General features: G+C 39.4%; 1 protein-coding gene across 10 annotated transcripts in view; it reads left to right on the top strand.

The window, feature by feature from the left end:
- Window positions 1–16,996, top strand: part of LOC129763504 (rho GTPase-activating protein 100F) — a 166,363-nt gene that overhangs the window by 88,970 nt on the left and 60,397 nt on the right. For all 10 annotated transcript variants that reach the window (XM_055762632.1, XM_055762635.1, XM_055762637.1 and 7 more), the window contains 2 exons: window positions 14,864–14,986; window positions 15,082–15,219. In XM_055762632.1, coding sequence (XP_055618607.1) covers window positions 14,864–14,986; window positions 15,082–15,219 — 261 coding nt within the window. The remainder of the gene's footprint in view (window positions 1–14,863; window positions 14,987–15,081; window positions 15,220–16,996) is intronic.

Genomic DNA, 16,996 nt, shown 5'->3' with positions numbered 1-16,996 from the left:
GGTATATGAAAACAGTACGGAAGAAAGCAGGAGGGGAATTATTTGCTTGTAGCGTGAAAGAGACAGACTGATCACGAGCGAGCTTCGGCACTAGCGTATTGTGTTTTGTTTACAAACAAAACACAGTAGACTTCCAAGATGGCTGAAGAGTGGTTTTAGCAAGTTGGCCCACCTTAGGATATACTTCTAGGTGCCTTGGCATGTATATTACGCCATGTTTAAATAGGCGAGGTAAGATGCCCTTATGCGTGTTCAAAATGTACCAAAGCAACGGGTCCAAATTAGTGATGTCCGCTAATCGTTCGATTAATCTATTAATCAAATACTTTCTACAAAAATCTATTATTAATCGAACGAATACTGTGCAACCAATAATCGAAGCGAACGAATAATTTACGTCCATTAATCGATCCAAATTCAGAAAAAAACGCCGACATGGCCTCTGCATGTTTTTGTCAGTGGATATTTCCTTTTCAGTTTAGAATGGACTTCTTTTGGATAGTAGTCAAAAAATTGAATGTGAGGGAAAAAAAATTAAATTCGCTGGGCAGTAAATAAGAAACTGCAGGCCAAACAAAGAAAACACAAAACAAATTTCTGTCTAACTCGAGAAATAATTTAGCAAATGGAACCAAAATTTGAATGTGAGATTTTTCAGTACAATGAATGTTCCTATGCTGGTATGACACCCCTTCCTTCTCTGAAAGGGGAAGGGGGTTTTCATAAAAATATCACACATCACACAATATGTTTGGTTGAAATCAACCAAACATGACAATTGAAAATTTTCGGAAAACACTTAAGAAATATGCAAAAATACAGAATATTGAATTCCCATATGACGGACTCAGAAGGAAAGGGATATAAGCGACTTGATCGATTTCTCTTCATCAACTTTTTTATTAGTTGATAACAAAAATGTTCTTATAGAATACAATAGATGAGGTTCTAATCAATCTTCCATATTGTCAAATACAGCTGGGAAAGTGTTTGAAGCTAAGTTATGACCAAAAGAGAGAGTCGATGTAGAGAAATCAATGATGTTATATACACCCCTTTCATTTTAAGCCTATCATGTGTTCTATCTAGTGATGGTTAGGATGTGCCAACAGAGGGCCAAATTAACGAAGTTTCTCTTGAGGACTGTTGGAGCATAATTAAAACACCCATAAACAGCGCAGCGGACACGTGGACACGTGGAACGAAAACGACGGTTCGAGTGGTTCGATAATGAGTGGCAATAAGAGCTACACGAAAAAAAAAACGCTGCACTGGAGCTGATGCTGCGTCAAGCTACCCGTCAGAACGTGGAACGATATAGACAGAAGCGGAGACAGCAAATCCAACTTTTCCGGGAAAAGAAGCGCTGCCAGAAAGAGGAGGAGTGTGAAGAGCTGGAACAGTTGCACCGTTCTCATGAGACGCGAAAGTTCTATCGGAAACTCAATCCAATTCATCTCGAAAAGACTTCGTGCCACGAGCAGAAATGTGTCGGCATAAGGATGGGAGTATATTGACGAACGAACTTGATGTGGCCGAAAGATGGAGACAGCACTTCGATGGACACCTGAATGGCGTACGTACAGAGGACCAAGATGACGATGGAAGCGATTACAGTAAATAATGAAGATGTATCACCCCCAATGATAGATGAAGTTAGGAATGCTATCAAACAGCTTGAGAACAACAAATCTACTGGCAAAGATGGTATCGGAGCGAAACTGATCAAGATGGGTCCGGAAAAGTTGGTTAGTTATCTGCATCGGCCGATTGTCAGAATTTGGGAAACAGAACAGTTACCGGAGGAGTGGACAGGTGGGGTTACTTGCCCTATCTTCAAGAATGAGGACAAACTAGACTGTGAAAACTTTCGTGCTATCACCGTCCTGAATGTCGCCTACAAAGTGCTTCCCCAAATCATCTTCCGTCGGCTATCGTCACTGACAAACAGATACGTGGGAGGTTATCAGGCCGGCTTCATCGAAGGTCGGGCTACTACTGATCAAATCTTGCGGCACCTTGCGGCAGATCCTCCAGAAAGGCCGTGCATACAGAGTCCCTAAGCACCTCCTATTCATCGATTTTAAAGCCGCATACGATTCAATAACGCGAAAAGAGCTATGGAGAATCATGAACGAAAACGGCTCCCCGTGAAGCTGACAAGACTGGGTAAGGCTACGATGGATCGAATACAGTGCTGTGTGCAAATTTCGGGTAGATTATCTGATTCATTCGAGTCCCGCAGGGGGCTTCGACAAGGTGATGGTCTCTCTTGCCTGCTGTTCAACATTGCACTAGAGGGTGTTATGAAACGAGCGGCGTTCAACTTGCGTGGTACGATTTTCAATAGGTCCAATACATTTGAAACGGTAGCTGAACATTACACCAGACTTAAGCACGAAGCAGAGTGAATTGGACTGAAAATCAATGCGTCTAGAACCAAATACATGCTGGTTTCTGGATCAGAGCACGAAAGGACACGATTAGGTAGTATCGACAGCGATGAGTTCGAGGTAGTGGACCAATTTGTCTACCTTGGCTCAATGATAACGTCGGACAATGATACCAGCCACGAGATCCGGAGACGCATTATCAATGGGAGTCGTACCTACTATGGTCTCCACAAACAGTTAAGGTCAAACAGATTCAGCAGTCGTGCGAAATGTTCCCTGTACAAAACGCTCATGAGACCGGTTGTTCTCTACGGGCACGAAACTTGGAAAATACTCGAAGAGGGCCTACGAGCACTCGGAGTCTTTGGACGACAATGCGAAGGATGAACCACGAACTCACGCAACTCACCGGCGAACCCAGTATCCAGAAAGTGATCAAAGCTGGAAGGATACGCTGAGCAGAACATGTTACAAGAATGTCGGACAACTATCCTGCAAAAATGGTGTTCATCGGGAATCCGGCAGGTACGAAACGACGAGGAGCGCAACGAGCAAGGTGATTAGACCAAGTGAATCATAACATGGTGAGCACGGGGTGCCCGCGGAATTAGAGAGAGTTAGCCACGAACCGAGTTAATTGGAGAAAAATTGTGAATCAGACCATGTTATAAAGACGTTAAGCCAAAAAAATATATATATATAAATGTTCTATAATTATATCGTGATAAACGTTGTTAGTCCATTCGATGTTAGATGTCTATATAAATAAAAATGGATCGCCAAATGTGTTAGTAAGCGCAAAACTATCTTTATTTTATTATTTTTTTTATATATCAAACATGTATTCCATGGAACAGAGAAACATGTTATTTGAAGTGATTGCAGAATCTAGAACGAGAATTGTGAATATTATACGAGAATATTATAATGACAAGTTTTAGTAGAAGTACTAGGAAATTTATAGTAGAAGGAAATTGTACAGTGTCAATTAGAACGTTCCCTTATTAAGAAAACGTGAAAGTATTCATTACAAAAAATCCATTCTGGAGGGGACGATGCTTGCCGGATCAGTTAGTCATATATATAAATAATAAAGAGAATAAAATAGTATACAGAATAGAAGCGTATCTCTTTTTTCAAAATTTAATCGATAAAACTTCTGTTTACATCAATGAAAAAATCTGCACTTGAAGAAAACATGACATAACCATTTTTCTATAAGTTTTGTGATATTCATGATATCTTCACTAATTGCAAAGAATCATGTTTTTCTATCTTCTATGTGATAGGATTGTTTAATAATAGGAATACCAGCACGCTTATTCGTTTTTTTTTCAAAAATTAATGCTTTATCCTTCAAAAATGGTTACAAATTTAATATTCGAAGTATTGCCCATCTCATCTTTCTGGCAATTCACGGATCCCTTTGTGGAAATAATCGGCCGGTTTGTCGGCTAGCTACGAATCGATCCAATTTTTGACTTCATCAAAATTGGAAAAGTGCTGGTCAGCCAGGCCATGTTGCATCGATCGATAAAGGTTGCAATCGGACTGAGCAATGTCTGGAGAATACGACGGGTAGGATAGGACCTCCCATTTCAGCGTTTTCAAGTATGTTTTGAGGGGGGCGTTGCTGATTAATGGTCAGCTGCATCCCAATAGGAAGTATCCCGTGTCGGGCACACGTACAGAGCATCGAAGACTGCGACATACCAATTATGAGAACACATGTAATACTAACCTCGAGTCAACCGCGAGTAATCGGTTACATATTACTAATATAGTCTAAGCAAACATTGTCAAAATATTGAACTCCCGGCCCCGTTAGGCTGACGCCATATGAGCCTTAATAAAATATATATTTTGGATAAAAAAAAAAGTATGTTTTGACCGGTTTCGCGACATGCGGCCGATCATTGTCGTGCTGCAAAATAACTTTATCGCGTCTTTGCTCGTATTGTGGCCGTTTTTCCTTCAGTGCACGGCTCAAACGCATCAATTGTCGTCGGTAGAGGTCCCCGTTATGGTTTCATTCGATTTTAGCTGCCGACAGTACACCACACCCAGCTGGTCCCACCAAATAGACAGCATAACCTTCTGGCTGTGAATATACCGCGCGGTCGTCAATGTTGATGCATGGCCGGGGTATCCATACGTTGCCCCACGTTTAGGATTGTCGTAATGGACCTACGTTTCATTATCAGTAACGATTCGATGCAAAAAACTGTTTCTTTTATGCCGTTGGAGCAGTAGTTTGCACGTGAAAAAAGGCGTTCGACGTCTCGTGGCTTCAATCCATACGGCACCCAATGTCCTATCTTTCGGATCATTCCCATTGCTTTTAAACGATCGGATATGGTTTGCTGAGATACTCCGAGTATATCTGCAAGATCTTGTTGCGTTTGTGACGGATATTGATCGACTAAATCCTCCAATTCTTCATCTTCAAACTTCGCTCAGTTGGAGCATGGTCATCATAAACTTCCACCAATATGCGATGACTTTCAGCTGCTTTTTTCTTCATATTGAAGTAATGAAGAAACACTCCCCGCAAAAACATTCTTGTTGGTACGAATTTCGACATTTTCGAAGTGGCAAAAAACTACGTTGTTCACGCTCCAACTTTTTCAAATATACTGAAAAAGACGCGCAATGACAGTAGCTTTCCAACGAATGTCTGGAAATTTGATTCACTGGAATAATAATCAAGTTACGCCATCTGATGTAAAACTTATAGATACACCTAATACGTCGAAGTTATCTGCAATTCATATAATTCAATTTCAATATTAATCAATAATGTTTCGGGTAGAGTTTGTTGCACGATGCATAACGTGTTTCCATTTTCACAATTGCAACCGCAGAACCACTAGAAACTAAAATAATTACAAATATAATTAACTATAACGGTTAAAAAAATCTAGCAAGTTAGTAAAATAGTCTAACTAATTATTCAGCTTAGTGCGGCGCTTAATCCATTAATCGATTAGTTTGGGGCGGTTAATCGTATCGAATAGCTGAAAAATTATCGATTAGTTGATGAACGAATAATTTCAAAAGTCGGGGATCACTAGTCGAAATGTCAAACGACATCGAAGTATTTATTTTGGATAATTTTTGATTCATTGCTTATACCATCCGTTTCTGATGTGCTTCTTCTTCTGTTAGAATCGTCAGATGGCATCAACTTATCGATGCATTTTTGTTGTCGAACGCCGAAAACGCCGAATAATTTTGAATTTTTGTTTACAAACGTATCGATCAAGGCACCTAGAAGTATATCCTAAGGTGGACTAATTTGCTGAAACCAAGACGCCTAGAAGTATATCCTAAGGTGAGGACGTTTCGTCACTAAGTTGGTTAGGGGAGCGGTATATGGAAACAGTACGGAAGAAAGCAGAAGGGGAATTATTTGCTTGAAGCGTGGAAGAGACAGACTGATCAGGAGCGGGCTTCGGCACTAACGTATTGTGTTTTGTTTACAAACAAAACACAGTACACAGTTTACAAACAAAACACAGTAGACTTCCAAGATGGCTAAAGAGTGCTTTTAGCAAGTTGGTCCACCTTAGGATATACTTCAAGGCGCCTTGGCTAAAACCAAGACGGGTCTATGGTACTAGGTGAGGCCGTTTCGTCACTAAGTTGGTTAGGGGAGCGGTATATGAAAACAGTACGGAAGAAAGCAGGAGAATTATTTGCTTGTAGCGTGAAAGAGACAGACTGATCACGAGCGAGCTTCGGCACTAGCGTATTGTGTTTTGTTTACAAACAAAACACAATAGACTTCCAAGATGACTGAAGAGTTGTTTTAGCAAGTTGGCCCACCTTAGGATACACTTCTAGGCGCCTTGGTTTTAGCAAGTTGACCCACCTTAGGATATACTTCTACGCGCCTTGGCTAAAACCACTCTCCAGCCATCTTGGAAGTCTATTGTGTTTTGTTTGTAAACAAAACACAATACGCTAGTGCCGATATGTGCCACTGTTCACAAATATATTGCTATGTGCCGCTGTTGAAAAATGTGCTGCCGAACATTTGGCCTTCATATTTATGAGTTTAAATTTTGATTTGAGTTATTTTGATTTTGTGTTATTCGTAACAATAGAAGGATTTTAGTAGTCAGAAACATTGAAATAATTTTGTTCGTTCTGACAACGGTTTTATGCTTTTGAGAAATCATCTAGACATAAAACAATTGCAATAAATATCTGAGTGATTTGGTAACACTGACACTGACTAACCTTAACTGGAGCGATGTGCCCCGTTATGAGGTGGATTGGAAAATTTAATTTTCTTGCGGCCAAATTTGCATGAAATCATGTGTTTTTATTAAAGATATTACTATTTTAGGAGCTAAACGAGGTTCTCGGTGCTAAACTAAATTGAATGACATTTATAATTCCAATTACTGTTTTTTCCATGATTTTTCATGGTGGTGCGTCTTACCCTAAGTTCCTCTACAGCACATAAAATATCGTTTCTTCTCGTTTGAAATCATCATATAATTGGAGCTCTTCTCTAGAAATCTCTTCATCCAGAGCGCGGAGGATTTTCGTCTAATGATTTTTCCGACTCAGCGTCTCCGAGGAAGAGAACCAGAACAAAACCGACTCTGCTGCATCCGTTTGCCTTATTTATGCCTCCCAGTGCTGATGCCAAGAAAAGGCCTTTGCTTGGCTGATGAAAATAATTAAATTTTCGCTCTGATTAAAGAGAGAAACGGTAAAATTTATATTGCGCCACCCTCATAGTGCCTATGCTGTGCTTTTCTTAACGGCTGGAAATTGAAAACCGTTCCTCCAACTCCACCAGTGTGGGAAGTGCCTTTGATCCTCTCGGTTACAACCCGTCCTATATTCGAGTCCAATGGATGAGGCAATCGAAATTGCATCGAGGAGCATGAATTATTTGCGTTCTTGAGTGGCGCCCTTTCGGCGCGGCGCTTCGATGGAGGGGGAGGGACGCTTTTCATCTAGACAGTTTAATAAGCTTCGACAGTGCCACCCTCACCAAATGGATACACAGTATATATGCATGTGGCGGTGGTGTCTTTTCCCCCCATTCAAGAGTACAATCGCTTTTCATGCCGAGTAACCCCTCTCAAGGTGATTGTTTCTGGGGCGGCGGCATTTGCCAGACAGGTCGCCGAAAGGTTGTTGCAATGGTTGAAGGTTGTAGCTGCGAAAAAAAACGGGGCCGCCTGCAGAGTGTCTATTCGATGAATCGATTAAACTTTGGTAGAGGTGACTCAGAGAGGTCGACGCCGCGGATATGAAGTTTATGGGTAATTCAGTTTTATACTCACACTTGTTTTTTTTTTGCATGGACTGAATTTTAACCCAAACGACTAACCAGCTTGATCAATAGAACCAGACAGACTTCTTCATCCAACCTAATTTCTCCGCCAGCATCTTAACCAACTGAGTTTGAAATTTTCAGATTAGCCTCCACAGTAGGATTGGCGGATCTTGGATCGATATTTAGAAGATCGAGCTTTTCCATTCCGATTTCCGATCTTTTTGGATCGATTCTTTGTACTCCAAAAAATCGGGAAAATCGATCTTTCCGATCTGTTTGATCGTAGATTTTTTTTTCGGTGAAAATTTGTTTTTCCGTGAACATTGATTTTATTCTCATTGAAACCACCTGACAAATTTCATAAACATTGAATCCTTTTCAAGGTTGGCAAACAAGAGGTCGTGAAATTAAGAGATGTAGTTTTGTAAATTTGGTCAACAAGTTTCATCTATCATCTCCAAGGTGGCGGCAGCGTTCTTTTCTTGAACTGGGAATACTGTGAAGATTTCGATTAAATCCGACACGTATGGACGGTTCGATTTAATGGGATTATTGTCAGCGGAGCTGTGGATGAATATCAGTTGTTGAATTTCTAATAATAATTTTCAATTAATTTATTTAATTGAATAATTCCATGACTACAGTCATGTCCTGGAAAATACAATATTATAGGACAAGTATATAACAAGTAAAAAAATCGAGGAGTTGTATCCAAGACACGACCGCTTAGGACATAGGACTACGCAACCTTTTTTTTTTTGAAAATAAATTACTCTTTAGTAAAAAGTTCCGGCGATCCTGAAAAGATTTAGACTCATTTCGAGAAGCAATGATTTTTTATTGCCTTTGCGAGAACAATGCACTAATTGGTCATATGTCGCAATTTGCTTCTTTATATCAATGGACGCATTGCACTGAGTATTCAACAAGAGATCTTCCGTGCATCGCCATTCAACAAGCATCAAACACGCGTCTAACAGATGCACACAGTTGCAGCGATAAAAATGAAACATCGCGAGAATGACCGTTTATGAAAAGTCGTTCCTCGACTCTCGGTCAAAACCGTCAACAAAGCTAGGAGCTTGTTACATCAGAACAGAGCCGATACGCACGAGAGCAGAATAAGCGACCTTTGTTGTTTCGGGCATCCCCCTTCGTTGTTTCTATTCTAGCGGCTGCATAAGTAGTCCGTTATTGACAGCTGTGTTTGGGAAAGCACACAAATGGACAGAACAAATGTATGGGGGAATGGGAATGCTTCCAATTTTCATCAATTTAAACCATATACAGACTATGGGATTGTAATGTGTAGCATATCAAACAAATCTTCAAAAAAGAAAATTTCCGATTCGATTGGTATGCAAATTGTTCAAATCCGTTCGCAGCAAATATAGTTATTAACGTGGACTTTATTTCATAAAAACGTGACCAGTTTTCTGATTTGGCACCCTTAATGTAAGACGTAGCCCTACGTCAAAAAATGGTAAAAATAGGCTGACCAAATAGTTCAGAAATAGAAACGGGACGCGTAAGCCATGAAAACTTTTATATCATAACATAGGGTGTGCAACTTAATTCGTGCTGTTTTTTTTCATGAAAAACATATTTATTTAAATAATAAAAGGAATTTGAACGTTATTCAAAGTATTGGCCATTGCTAGTCACTTCTTTTTCCTATCGGATTCCCTCGAGAAGCGTTCATCTTTTGAGCTTGAGCTTGGGTAGATTGTACTCTTCTTAGCAGCTCTCCGTGATTGACCTAAACCAGCGAATTTGCGCAACGAACACACTGAATGACGCTTGAGATTAACAAATCATTCTCATCATACAAGTTTCGGTGATTTGAGCTTTGAATAGTCAATAACGACACCGGCCACATCTCTACAGTCACCAGGGGAAGGGAAGGAATATTAGTATGATACTTGCGCCCAGAAGCGTCGCCTCTGCAGCGTGGTTCGCTTGCGCTTATCATGGAAGAAAAATAAACTGTTGGTGAAAATGGGTGAGAAGAATCAGGATTCACTGTGGTGAGTGATGTGATTCTGAAAACGCGAACTGAGAGGTCACTGAGAAAATTCTATATTTTATTCATCACTCATATTGCTTTTCAATTTTTTCTAACAATTCTTCACTGAGATTATTTTTGGTATACTGTGAAGGTTGCCGAGAAACTCCTTTAATATTCCTCGAATAGACAATATATTTTTCAACGGAAGGAATTTCTGACTTGGGGGTTTATCCATGTCTTTTTTTGCATAATAACCATGGATAATAGCTAATACAACCATCCTCCTTAGGGGGCTTTGGACCCTCTGCTCAGGTTCTCAATAGTTTCAGGCAGGTATGGGCAAAATCATCTTCGCAAAGTTCAAACTCGAGTTAAACGGAAAAATACTGTCTCGATTTCGCTCATCTATCCTCAGAGAATTTTTCATTCTCTCATTTGCCTCTCGGGATGACGTGGTGAGAGAATCAAAATGGAAACTTTTGCTTGAGCCAGCGAGTGTCTCTGTAAAATCATTCGTTTTTCACTCAAATATCAAACATTGAAGCCTCGATCGCGGCAGTAAAATATAGGTAGATAGTTGAAATCGAGTTGTTTTCTGTGCACTATTGCAATGACATTTTTTTTTGTTTCTAGGATGAAACGATCTAAGCCAACGCAAACGACCATATTAACGCAAGTTATTGGTGAGCGGGAAGGTAGATTCATGTGCATTGTCGATAACAAATGCACTTGAATGCTGACAAAGAAAAGAATACAAGGGAAAATAAAATCATACATACACGCAGATTCAGTCTATTTTGATTCACTCGTTATTTTGTTTCGTGCTATCCTTCCAAAGAAGTATTCATGCATCGAATGTTGTTTTCCACTCTTTCTTTTGTTATGTTCACTCTCAGTCCCGAATGAAGATGGTCGGAGAGTGAAAAATGATTCATCATGCAATCTCACGATTGCTTGCTGCTTTCTCTTCGCCATGATTATTCCAAGCAGATACAAGAGTGATTTATAATTAGGTGTAGAGAAATGAGCGTATGAACTTTTCCATACTTGGTTTCAGGTTCTTTTTTGGAGATGCTACTATAGAGATCCGTTATTCACAGGCGGAGTTGCGGAGTTCATTTTTTGAAGCCAAGTACGAATCCAGCCAATTTGTGATACCCTGTTCTTAATTAAAGCGTATTCCACTCAATGCGTTCTGAATTCATTCAAACGAATGGGGCAAGGTCTAGGCTATAAAGCTGGTGAACCAGAATTTCCTATCCACTATTTTCCAAATAGTTTCAATATGAACAGCAACATGAGACCATGCGTTGTCATGATGAAATATTATCGACTCGTTTTAATGCAATAGCTCGCTTCAAACGGATCCGGACACTTTTTGATTTCAACACAAAAATCACCACTATCAAATCGCCCGAACCGTTCCCTACAAAATCTATCCGAGTCACCTAATATGTACTTTTCTTCCAATGGAAACATAAGATCATAACTTCCTGCTTATTTGCAACGAAATTCGGCATTTTCAACGCAGTAACACTTCACACTTCACGATTCAGCAAAAATCATCTGTCACCATCGATTTTTGAAACCACATCCAATTTTATTGATTCAATGAAACCGTGAAAAAACCAAACAATCAAACATTCTTGGATGTAACTTCTTTGTTCTCTATAATGAAGGTATATTCAGATAAAGAAGCAACTTTACGAAAGAGAAAATGATTTTTGAAAATTTTATCATACAATTTGTAAAATTCCAGATCAAAGTTCAGTAATTGGAACTGGCACGGATCTTTGTTCCACCTTTTTAACTCATTAATTATAATCCCTTCAATCATTGTCCGCTCATCGAACAAAATGTTTTCATCTATCTGAACAGGAGATATTTACTAATGCTACTTTGAAACAGTTTCAAGAAATTTTGCCTCCTGTATTCCACCTGAATCAACTAGACTTTTAAGAATAGTTTGTACCTCATTAGTGAAAAATATTTCATCCCCTATCATATAATCAAAATTAACAGCAATTTCAGCAACATTGTCCGAAGAAGGCCAAGTTATGTTTGAAAGGACACTAACCATTTGTGGCGAAAAGTAACTGTAGTTTGAGACCCTGGTTTCCAAATTAATCGCTTAGTACAACAAGTCGTTCTTCTTGTGAATGGAAATAGGAAAATAATCGGTCAAAAATTCTAAGCGCAAGTTCATGAGTCCAATCGCAGAACTGTCCATTGATTGATCTTCTAATCGACCCCGTTGAATTTACCTTTTACTATAAAATTCCTAGTACTTCTACCAAAACTCATCATTATAATATGAGATTATTTTCAGACACAATTCTCGTTCAAAATTTTTGAACCACTTGCAAATAACATGTTTCTCCGTTACATGGAACAAATTTTTGATACAGAAAATATGATGGAATAAGGACAGACCCCTCCCTCTTCTCCCGTTAGAGAGGGGGGAGGAGTGTCTCTTCACCACAAAAACGTTTCGTATCCCCTGAAATCTTCACATGCCAAATTCGGTTTCATTTCCTTGATTAGTTTTCGAGTTGTGGAGAAATTTGTCATTCATTTGTATGGCAGTTTCCCGTTATAGAGGGGGGGTGGAGTGTCTAACCACCGTAAAAACATTTATTGCACCTTGAAACCTCCAAATAATGGCATTTGGTTTCATTTGCTTGAATAATTCTCGGGTAATTCAGAAATTTGTGTTTCATTTGTATGGCAGTCCCACTTAGAAAGTCTATTCATCACAGAAACGATTCGTGTTCCCTAAAATTTTCTCATGCTAAATTTGGCTCCATTTGCTTGATCAGTTTTCGAGTTATGCAAAAATTTGTTTTTCGTTTGAATGACAGCCCACTCTAAGAGGGGGGGGGGGGAGGAGTCTCGAACCACCATAGAAACATTTATTGCACTCTAAAACCTCAACATGCCAAATTTGGATTCGTTTGCTTGATTAGTTCTCGAGTTATGCAGAAATTTGTGTTTCATTTGTATGGCAGCCTCCCTTAAGAGAGGGGAGGAGTATCTAACCACCGTAAAACATTTATTGCACCCTAAAACCTTCACATGCCAAATTTGTTTTCATTTGTTTTATTAATTCTCGAGTAATACAGGAATTTATCTTTCATTTGTGTGGCAGTAAAAGGCCCCCCCACCCCTTTGTGAGGGGGGAGGAGCCAAAAACCCCTACATACCAATTTTCATGTCGATCGGTTCATAGTTTTCGAGTCCATAATAAGATTAACACACAATTGGCAGACAAACACTTTCCCTGCGAATACTCTGAACAAAGTTAAATTCCAATCAGTTCATTCGGAAGAAAAATATTGATAGTAGATTCTATTTAAATATCAAAGGCATTTTATTTGGATTCTCAACATGAGGGTCACAAAAAAAACTTGAAAGCTTACAAAAATCCAGGGCGTTCATCTTGTATCGTCATGGAATTATTTAATTAAATAAATCAATTGAAAATTATTATTGAAAATTCAACAACTGATATTCAGCCTGAACTTCGCACCAATCCTATGAAATTCAATCGTGCCATACGTCTGGTATGTGGTAGTCTTGGATTAGAAAATCTTGGTAGCAGTCCCAGTTCTAGGAAAAAAACGTTTTTTTTTATCTGTATTATAGTGATTTTCAACTCATTTGGCTGGTTCGTCACTTTTTACTTCCATTTTTGGAAGAATGTCGGGAGTGAGAATTGAACTCGTGACCTTTAGCGTGAGAGGCGTAGTGGTAATCACTACGCCAGATCGCCTCCGGAAAAAAACCTTTCAACGGGACTGATGTCACCATCCAACTTCGTTACAATTTTCACTGTCAGCCTAGCGAATGTGATGGTGTAAATATAACTTGTGTACTTGTTTTGTAATGTCCAAACTTACAAAATTGCTTCTTCTAAATTTGCGAACACTAATTTGACAACCTTGAAAGAGATCCTTTGTTTATAAAATTTACTATCAGGTTATTTTTGGTGGGATTCAAATCAATGTTCACTGAAAAACAAATTCTCCAACGATCAAAAAGATCGGAAAGATCAAAATGAAAAGATCGATTTTCACGATTTTTTGGGGTACAAAGAATCGATCCAAAAAATCGGAAATCGGAGACGAAAAGATCGATCCAAGATTGCCCAATCCTAGTGCTGACCGGCCGAAGTGGGCTCCCATTTGGCACAATAACATCAAAGCTTCGCACACAAAACCGTTGAAATTGGTCAGAAGCTGCCGCACTCTCTGTTTCGTTTAAGACCAACTCAAATTTCATATCATTATTGTCATTTGTCCTTGTCACACCATCACTTCATTGGCAGCAGCAGCAGCAACAGCAGCTGGAGAAGACGGAGATGTAGATCAAAGGAGGAAAAAAGTTTCTTCCTTTTTCTTGAATACTATAAATAAAATCGCTAAAAAATAAAGCGCGGTCGTCGTGAACAGTCGTAAACGGTCGTAAATGTTCGTATTCTTGACGTAAACACAAACATAGTGAGAGAGTGAGCAGTGAGCAGCTGCGATGCGTTTTTTGTGTGAGGGAGTGTGTGCGTCTGCGTTGTTGCGAGAGTCTGTTTGAGTGCAACAGCAAAGCTATTCCAATGACTTTGCGGTAAACTTATTAAAACATAGAATTGGGCCGCTAGTCTTGAATAAATATGCCAAAAATGTGGTCGGAATTTTTTTTTTGCTTGTGGGGAAGGCGGAGCAGAAACTGTTAAGAGGATTCGTGCTGCGGCTTATGCTGCGTTGCCCAAGACGGAAGGGCTGTGATGAAAGACATTCCTACTATGCCTTGACTAATTCTTTCTCGGTGGATGTCGTGAACTCCAATGTATTTTCTCTACCCATTCCCTGGATAACACATGGCAAAAAAAATATATCGTTAAACTAACATATTCATTTGCATCGCAAATTAGCGTTAGTTCAAAGCCTCACGTCAGGGGACAATTTTCGAATTCCACCCAAACCTCTTCTCGAGTAGCATTTCGTCAAACTGCAAACTACTTTCTAGTCACGTTCGACAGCGCTTCCGACCCGCTTCCACCGCCGGAAAAAGTTTTTCCCGCAAAATAATCTCCTTTATCTAATATATAGTTCTCTATTTTTGAGTATATGTGTATAAATTTTCATTCCTTCTTCATCTCCTCCACAGGCGGTGGAGAGACGTGGTGAAATGATAGTGCGGATCCTGGAACCCCGCTGCATGGGTAGCCGACAGGCCGTCGAGGCGGGTCAAAAGTTTCTCAATAAGGCCGACGCACGTCACACGGTCCAGGTAAGTAGCGGCGGCGGACGCAACTTCCCATCCCATCCCAACAACTGGCTTATTATCCCGCTCCCATTTACATATTTTCGTTCTCGTGTTTGCAGCTGGTGGAGATCGTGAAGCGGCCCGGCCAAACCCTGGGATTGTACATCCGCGAGGGCAACGGGGCGGATCGGTCCGACGGGGTGTTCATCTCCCGGATAGCGCTCGAGTCGGCCGTTTACAACAGTGGCTGTTTGAGGGTAAGTGACTTCCAGCAGCAGCAGGAACAGCAGTCGCCACTGCTGCAAGTGCAAACGTCATTTTCTCATTAAAATTTTAATGAAAGACACACTGATCCCGAGCAGCATCACACCAGGCAAACGCCGCCGAGTGTTTGTCGAGGTGTTAAATTGATTTGTTTATTTATTTGCGCCCTTGTTTTTTTTGGTTTCATACATATCCCCAGCGTTTTTCTCACTCTAGGGTCGAGAGACGAGATGATAAATAATTTCGCGGCTTTCATTATGCTGGTAATTGAGAATTAACAGCTATAATTTGCTGTTTCTTCAATTAGCGCAAAGGGGTGATAAGCGGTGCCCCGCCAGGATGGCATAAATGCGATTAAAGCAAGATAAACTTGAAATTGATGTGGTTTAAATTGTACCCAGCTGTTTTTGTTTACTTCCATTTACGGTTTACTGAAGAACAGAACTCATATCTCCCTTTTTTCTCTGAACTGTTGATTTTACATTCAGGGGAGAGCTCAGAAGGTTTGACTCTTCGTCAATAAACTCGGTAAGTTTCTCAGATTCGTGACATCCTCCCATCAGAATGTTCGTCCATGCCACTTGTTCGTCTTCGACAATTTTTTGGATGCTAGCTTCTTCGTAGATTGTCGTCATTCCGTGAATTTTTCTCCTCAAAACTCCTTTTCCTGCAGTAACTTCAAATCGTTCTGTGCACTTCAAGTTCAAAATCCCCTTCGGAACGCTTCTGAAAGCTGTCCATAAATGATTACCGGATTGATGAGAGATTTGTACAGCATGTTTCTTGTAGGCGATTCCATTTCAATGTTTTCAACCGTTGCAGGTCATCCTTCACGATCTTTGTCGCTCGTGTCGTAATCTTTTCACTTGAACCATCTAAACCAGTATTGATAGGTTGAAATTACTCACATGCATCACATAGCATTCAATGACTTGTTGCCGTCTTCAAATGAAAAAAAAACGATAAAGCTTTCTGTGCTTTCTTGGATCAAAAAGAGAAATGTTGTTCATGAGTAATTCCAAATGAAATCGTCCTAAAATGCAGATTTTAAAAACATGTATTTTTGATTCGAATGAAATTTTGTATTCCGTTTGGGTTGGAGGACACATGAGTTTTACACAGCAAATGGGAATTTTTTGACTCAAGCGTAACTTTTGAAAAGGGCGTATCGATTTTACTAAGAGAAATCTTTGATAATTTATATCTCAAAAACTATGAGTCGTATCGAAATAGTGTCTTAGAAAAAGTTATAGAGTATTGATGTTTAAACATGAAAAAATATACACTGACAAAAAAACTTCAATTTCAAATATCTAAAATATGTACTTTTTATTTTTAAAATTTTTTTTATTCAAAATCAGTCCAAGATGGTAAATCTATTTTTGGCGAATTTTGTGGAACATCAAATATTTATGAATTTTCGAAACTTCGAATTTTTGTATGTTAACAATCATTTTTAGCCACAAATTATGAATCCTGATGTGATTTAAAACAAAAATGATCTTCATCAATCTTCTTATAAATGCAGCCATTCTCGAGATATTAAAAAAAATAAAAGCCTCAACGTAACTGCTAAGCATATATTTTTACCAAGCCTATTTACTATAAAAAAGACAATAAATTATAACTATTCACTCAAGAGACGCGACACGGAACTAGGACACAACACTTATACACTCTGTCCAACTTCTATAAGACCACCCTGATTCTATTTCGTTGCAACACAAACAGTTAGTATTTCAACAAGATACATTCATACATTGTTGAATG

The sequence above is a fragment of the Toxorhynchites rutilus genome, chromosome 1 (genome assembly GCF_029784135.1).
Source record: "Toxorhynchites rutilus septentrionalis strain SRP chromosome 1, ASM2978413v1, whole genome shotgun sequence".
In the NCBI taxonomy this organism is placed as follows: Eukaryota; Metazoa; Arthropoda; class Insecta; order Diptera; family Culicidae; genus Toxorhynchites; species Toxorhynchites rutilus.
The sequence above is the reverse complement of the archived record's forward strand: the minus strand, read 5'-3'. Positions and strand labels throughout refer to the sequence as shown.